This window comes from Buceros rhinoceros, unplaced genomic scaffold, assembly GCF_000710305.1.
Source record: "Buceros rhinoceros silvestris isolate BGI_N320 unplaced genomic scaffold, ASM71030v1 scaffold15099, whole genome shotgun sequence".
NCBI lineage: Eukaryota > Metazoa > Chordata > Aves > Bucerotiformes > Bucerotidae > Buceros > Buceros rhinoceros.
This window is the reverse complement of record NW_010429865.1, coordinates 17,373-24,976: the sequence shown is the minus strand read 5'-3', so window position 1 is coordinate 24,976 and position 7,604 is coordinate 17,373. Positions and strand designations below refer to the sequence as shown.

The 7,604-nt window shown below is 42.8% G+C and overlaps 1 protein-coding gene across 1 annotated transcript; it reads left to right on the top strand.

The window, feature by feature from the left end:
- Positions 1-1,514: 1,514 nt before the first annotated feature.
- On the top strand, positions 1,515-3,859 carry UTP23 (UTP23, small subunit (SSU) processome component, homolog (yeast); the record flags this gene model as incomplete). Its single annotated transcript, XM_010142826.1, has 2 exons — positions 1,515-1,689; positions 3,366-3,859. Coding segments are annotated over 2 exons (562 nt in total), but the record flags the coding sequence as incomplete, so codon positions are not given.
- Positions 3,860-7,604: the final 3,745 nt, after the last annotated feature.

The window sequence follows — 7,604 nt, the reverse complement described above, 5'->3', positions numbered from 1 at the left end:
GGGATAGGAGCGGTTTTCAGTACCAGCTGCCTTTCCGAAGGTGGCAGAAACCGCAGAGGGAAGGGGTGGAGCGAGCGGTAACTCCGCTGGGTGAGGGAGATCCGGGTGGGCCTCTTCCCGCGCCCAGCGTCGTCCTGGCGAAGTGAGAACAGAGGCAAGCTCAGATCCCCGGGGCAGGGAGAGAATTACTGCCTGTCTGGGGTTGTAGCCTGCCAGTAAGGGATTTTTTCCAAAGGAGCTGTTCCCGAGGGAGAAGAGGGATGTGCTAGACAAAGGTGTGGAAGTGAAGCATGCACACCAAATACCTAAGTTGCCTTGAAGTTGCCTTTGTTTCCACCTGACTTTGTACTTGTGTGTGATAAAATCTCCCTCACCTGGATTTCACCTATGACAGAATAGCCAACAGCCCATCATGGAGGCAAGTACTGAAAATGTCAGGAAGATCGTGCCCTAGGCTGCAAAAATTAAACACTCAGCCATTGTCGCAGAGCATAGAGAACTGACCTGTACTTCTAAATAGTCAAAAGGATGGAGTCATGACTTTAGCTGCGAAAGGTTCGGGAATCACTTCGATCCAAACTGTAATCCAGTCATGTCTAAATGTTGCTTCTTGCTTCCTTCTTTCAGCAATGTCTGTTGGTCTTTTTGGCAGCTTACGGCAGCTGAATGAACTCCTTTTGCCTGCTGTCAGAATGCTAGTTGGTGAGGCAACACCTCAGTGGGACGACCTGAGCTTTCCCTGAGGAAATGAAATGGCTCGCTGAGAGCCTTTGCAAAAAGAACAGGCCCAACTGTCCACAAAGGCTAAACTCTCTTTTCTGGAAAGAAAAATAGTTGCTACCATATGGCTGAGGCTGCATTTCAAGGCCATACATTCCTACCACCATCCGCATTTCATAGTAAGACTCAGTGGCTGGAGTAAGTTAGGTTTCTTCTCCTCTTCATTTCCGAGTATCCAAGCTAGCATCCTCACACACTGCCATGCTGTCCTTGTCTGCTCTGCCTGCTGCTAGAGGAGTATGTTAGATTGGTATTTCATTGTCTAATGGGAATGTTGTGGAGCCTTAAACTTTAGGACAGTCTTTTTTCTTATGCTGCTTAAGCTGGTGGAAATCTGATAGCAAGTGTGAAGCAGGGTGGTGGATGCTAATACAGAGTTTAGCTTGCATGAAGCGATTAATCAGTCTGTGCTAATTAATTTTGTTTGTTAAATAATAGTTCATGTGCTACATGAAATCCAAACATAAGGATTTAGCATTGTCACTGGAACAAAATATTTTTAAATCATTTAATACAACTTAATGTTGTTACTGGTTAATCTTATTTGAAATTGAGGAAATCTTGCTGACGTCTTCAGATGGGCTACTGCTTTTGTATTACTGGGTGCCATTTACAGATCACAGAGCCTGAACAACTGGCGATTGCTCCTAATTAGCTCTGGTCAGCCTTTTGCTGTTGTAAAACATGCATGGTTATTTTCTCGTTTAGAAATCATTGTTGCTCTTGGTTTTCAGATGTGTGCTAAAAGAACTGGAATCACTGGGAAAAGCACTGTATGGAGCAAAATTAATTGCTCAAAGATTTCAAGTTCGAAACTGTTCGCACCGCAAGGATCCCGTGAGTGGTTCAGCCTGTTTACTTTCCATGATTGAAGAAGGCAACCCTCATCACTTCTTTATCGCTACACAGGTAAATGCTCATGGGAAGAGCAGCTCCCTTTCATTTGAAGTGATCCTTTGATACTTAAGGATAAGGAAACCTCTAGAAAGCTCGATTACGAGATTTTTAAATAGCTTATGGGAATCTTGTAAAGCCTTACTCACTCCTAAATATATTGGCTACTTAGGAAGTAGGGAATCTTTTGTCTTACTTGAACAACTATGGTTTTTTTACCTGCGTAGGATTTTGCTTAGTTCGGCAGAAGGTGTAGAAAACATGCTCACTACCTATTGACATGTAAGAAAACACTGATGAATGTTAGTTTACATTCATAATTTACATACATAAAATTTTATAACTAAAGAATAATGGTAGAACTTTTGTACAAACCTGTAAGGCAGGTGGTGAAAAGGGACTAGACTGCAAGGTTCAAGCGAACTATTTGTTTGAATTTCACCCACAGTTTAATAGGCCACTATTGCAGGTTTTCATGAATACAAAGGAAGAATGCACTATTACAACTTAATACACAATAACAACCTAAAAAGCATGCAGGTATGTTAGTTAATAACCTGCAGTTACAAACTTACAGCATGTGAAGTACTCCCTTACCCTCCCAGGTAAGGGCGCTCAGTCCCAGAAAAGTGACCTTGAACGGTATCCCGACAAGGCGGAAGGGTCTCCTTGCAGGCAGGAGGTAGCATTGGAGAGGCGACTCCCCGTTCCTGATCTGAATCTTAGGGGTTTTATCCCCTGATTTACATGACTGCGGGCAAGACTATGCCTGAGTGGATTGTACCACCTGGGATGTTTATCTTTGGCAATGTAAGAGAGATTTCCCTTTTCTTACTTCATCCATGAGTGAGGTTCACTTCTGTATGTTCTTTTTACCTCTCTTTTGCTGATTGTATGATCGTTTGGATACACAGGGTTGTCAGCTGACGCTGAAACCTTCCAGCTTCCCTTTGTCTTACTTTTTCAGGCAACTGAATGGTGGTTTGCACTGAGACTTGGGGCATATTATTTGCTGAGGGATTTCAAGGCTCAGCTCCGGTTCTGGTTCTTCGAATGATGCATCACTGCCCTGTTTGGTCTATGGCTTATGGACAACTAGGGGCTGAGCTATTTACAGAGGTCCCTGTGGGCTGTCCCTGGGTAGACAGGGGCTCAAGGTGATCCAAGGCTGGGTCGCTTTTACAACCCCCCATGAGTTGCCTGGGTGCACTAGACATTGCTGCAACTTGTTATGAACAGTGAGCTAAACAATCCATACAGCAGGTTTTTTCTTGGGTCTGTAATGGGACTGTATATATAAATTATACACAATATATATAAAATGGCTTACAGTAGAATTCTGTATATTTATGTAAGATGCGAGGAGTTTAAAATTACTTGTTATAGAAGAAAGTACGTTACTTCTCATGAAGTGGTGGACTGCATACCTATGAACTAGGACTTTTTCCACAAAAAATGCACTTAAAAATGAAATGTTAATAAATTTTCTATCAGAAGTACAGCTAATCAGAAGGGAAGAAATTGAAATTTAAATTGCTGTGAAAGGCACTGCCATGTCTATCTGCTAGTTTAAGTTCTTTATCTTTTTCATAGTGTAATTTATCTTCATATTTTTCTATTAAAAGTAGGTGCATTTGAATTGCAAATATCATTTAATCCCAAAATATTGACTAAAGTATTTAACTTTACAGGACCAGGATTTAGCAAACAAAGTGAAAAAGAAGGCTGGCGTTCCTCTCCTTTTTATTATTCAGAACACTATGGTGCTAGACAAACCTTCTCCTAAATCTTTGGCGTTTGTTCAGAAGTTGCAGACAAATCAGCTTGTTCCAGAGCACCAAAAACAAAGTATTGTGCAGCTTAAAGAAAAAGAAGGACTAGCAAAGCAAGAAGGTGAAAAGAGAAGAAAACGTAAAAGGGCAGGTGGCCCCAATCCTCTCAGCTGTCTGAAGAAGAAAAAGAAGAGAACACAGGAGGGTCAGGAGCCTTCTGCTGAAAAAAAGAAAAGAAGAAAAAGAAAGCGAAATAGGGCTAAAGCAGAAGCCGTGCAGTCAGTGCAGAAGAATGAAGAAGAATAAACCCATCACTGAAAGCAATGCAGGACTTGAATACTGTTTGAGCTTTGCAAAAGGAAAGATTAATATGCAGTCATGTGAAATCAAGTTGTTAATATTAAAACTTATTTTTATGAAGTGGTGCTGCTTATTCCTGCGTCTCAACATCTGCAGGTTATTGTCTTAATAATTTATTCTGTGGTTTAGGAATTGAGTTTGTGACAAAATACTTAGGAACCCTCCCATTTCATTATTCTCTCCAGCATCTTGATTCCTGCCAGAGAGTTCACGTGACCAGTAGCAATTTTTTGGAAATGCTTCTTGGCTTTCCTGTGGGTTTTGGTGGGATACTAGACTTCTTTCTAAATCTAGGTTGCTGTTCTTCCTAAAACTAGTTGTGACAGTTGTTCTGTTACAGAATGTGGAATTGACCTAAAAGAGCGTAGTATCTCTTATATTCAGAGAACACAGATAAATAAGTTAACTCTTTTGCAAAGTGTCCAGATGCCATTTACTCCCTATAAACTGGTTTGTCTGTTTTTTATGATGTTTAGTAAGAAGATCCTGGTGGGTGTGTGGTTGTGTTTGTATTCCTGACTTTGTAATGGCATCCGTAGTGTGTCTAGTGTATATCTGGTTTATTCCTCCTTTTTAAATAGGAAGAATGCAGCTCGAGAATGCTGAATCAAAGCACTGACTGACACTTTATGCCCGCACAGTTGTGGAGAAGTCCTGCAATACAGCAGGCTGATGGTGCTGGGACGCAGACCCTGGTGCTCTTGTTTCACTGTTCTGTAAGGTTATGAGGAGAATAGAACTGGGTTGGTGGAGAGAGCTGCCAGAAAGGTTTCAAATACCTGATATTCTCTAGAAGCTATTTCCTTGCGTGTTTGGTGGCATGAGAAGGCAGGAGTGGCTGAGGTGATGTAATGGAGGGGTGTGCAGTATAGTATAGTACATGCTGTGCCATAGGTGTGCTGTAACAGTGTTCCCAGTCACCTCGTAGGAGGTTTTTAAGTTCCTCGCAACACAGGTGCTGGGGGAGTGGACTGTGCCTATGTTGTTCCTTTTGAGAGACCACATGCTCCTTGGCAACTGACTGTGAGAGATGGAAGCAGCAAGGAAAGATGCTACACTTGAGGGCTTTAATTAAAATTGAAACCAGACTTGCTCATCATGTATTGTTCCTACTTTGATTGGTGGTAGTGAGCCCTGAGGAGAAATTTAGTAACTCCTAGAAATTCCCTAATGCAGCATGTGTGCTTATATATGTATATATAAGCATATATGACCGTATGCTTTCTCAAGCGGTCATAGTCCCTGCTCCATCACTTTTTTGGGCACGGTGCCATGTTCATGTAATTTTGCTTCCCACTCCCCCTTAAATATTGCTTGTGTTTCTTCCCCCTCCCCAGACACACCCACAGAACACACTGCTGTAAGTAAAGCTTGGAGAAGACGGCAGAGATGATGGTTCATCTTCAAAAACTCATTCTGAGCCAAAAGTATATTGAAACCCAGTAACTACTAGCAATACTGTTTCTCAAAATTGAGCAGAAAACACACGATAATTATTTACAATAGCATCTTCTAGTGCTGTTGAACTCAAAGCTTAAATACACCTTTTTTAAAAGACTAGACAAAAACATAATTACTGCAGAAAAGAGTATTTTAGCAGTCCTCTAATGATTCCCACCTTAAGGAATTTAAAACTCTATTTATCTGTGTTTCCTTAGCATTTTGTTAACACAAACTGAGTCATGGTGTTGCCATTGGAAACAACTGGAATGAGAAGGGAGTGAGGTTTTAAGAGAAAAGCTGTAAAACTTGTCCGCAGCGTAGCTGCAGCTCTCCTCCAGCGAGGTAAGTAGCTTTCCTTTGGTTTTGGAAGAGGGTTCCTGCCCAGGCAACAAGCAGCGGCAATCAGACTGTGTGCTGTTACCACTTTGAATTCCCCAAATCCCTGCTCGCCCGACTCCGAATGATTTTTTTTTTCTTTCCCCACAAAACTTCAATATAGGAGGTAGGTGGGAAAAAAAAAAAAAAAAAAAAAATCCCACCCAAGTTTCCAAGTAAAACGAGTCCAGCCGGCCAAAGCTGAGGGGCTGTGTTTATATCATTACATCAGGAACGCTCAGAGCAGCCGGTAGCACCGAGCGCAGCTGGCACGGCTGGCTGTGCCCAGGCTGGGCTCTCGCGGTGCACGCCAACGTGGCTGCCTGCGAACGGCCCCGTGCAGATGCTTTCTGGCTGTGCTGCCTCTGCCTGCCAGGATTTGGTGAGGGTTTGACTCACCCAGGCTAGCAACCACTCTGGAGTCCCTCTAATCGAGTCACTGGGAATGTCCCTAGGTGTTGTGTGAAACCCTGCTGTGGCAGCACCTGTAGAGCTAACTGTGCTGTTACAGGTGATCAGCTCCATGTTCTGCCCAAGGCCGTGGTGGCCGGTCCCCCTCCCTTATTCATCAATAAATGGTCCGGAGATCTGGCCACATCTGTAGTATCGTCATAGGGTACAATGGCGTGTCTTTCAAAATAAAGTTTAGGATCATTTTGCTGTAGTGTGTCAGAGGGACTGGGTTTGGTTTTGAAACTACAGAAAGCCAGGGAGAAATGTATTAAGAGCTTTAGCAAAAACGTCCTTGGGGCCTTTGATCTCCTGCTTTCTCAGGCAGGATAAATACATCCCCCAAAGCCTATACAGATGCTATGCAGTACCTCACTGAATGAGTCTTCTTTTTTCCTTTTTTTTTTTTTTAAAGAGGGAAATAACCAAAGTAACAGAATAAGAAAACAATAATGCTTCAGCCACAGTCTGCAGCACGTTAATGCTGATTTTAGGACAGAGTCTCATCTTCCAGCAGCAGAAGATATTTACCCAGACTGCCTGCCAATTCAATTGACTGGATTTATACACTGGTGTGATCCGGTATTGTATGATAAATCATTCCCCGAGCATCTGTTAACAGCACTAAATAGATGAGTTAATTAGAAGTTTCTGGAACCTGGGATGTTTATGAATCCTTAAAGTAAATATTAATATGGTATGACTTGAAGAATAAATACATTCTGGTGATGAAAGGAAAATGGGATGTCCAGAGCAGTCCTGCTCATTTGTTCTCAGCTACACTGATAACGTGTGAATAAATTCTCCATTTGCTTTATAGAGTGTTCCTGGAGTTTCTCGAACACGTTCTGTCAGACAGAAGACGAAGAACGTCGGAACAATGCCATTATTTATACTCATTGCATCTTTCATATAGAAGTTTCACAAGCAGCTACTGTATATTTCATACCTCTGTGTGGGCGTAATATGTCTCAGAGGGAGCAGCCGGAGATGGGGGGAATGAACAAATAAGAGCCCCAGCAGGTGTTATCATTTACAATTTCAGGGAGAAAGATTGCAGAGTGCTGCGAGAGAATGGCAGAAAGCAAAGCCTTTGTACCCAGAGAGTCAGGAGTGAGAGAGAGACCGCATCTTGTGCTTGAGGAACGGCCTGACTAACACCAGGAGAGGGGCTGGTGATGTATTCCCGGTAATTATTATGTCTGTGCACTCTGAGCCCCAAATTTGTCTCAGAGAGCTCAGCTGTCTGCACACAGAGGCAGTCATTTTGCAGGAGTTGCTATGGCTTGTTACAGAAGAGACAGGCTGCGCTCTCTGATTTCTTCTCCTGTGGTTGCGAGGGAGAGCACGCAGCTGCACTGTGTGTGTGGATACGGGGAAACAAGGAAGCTGTTAACAAGGGTCCAATTAAAAACAACCCAGAGCCGAGGGCTGGGAGGAAGGAAAGAGGCAGCAAGTTTAGTCACTGGGCTTTGAAAGAAACCAATGAACAGAGAAAAACATGTATGAGGATTTCTGGGTGTTAACTGG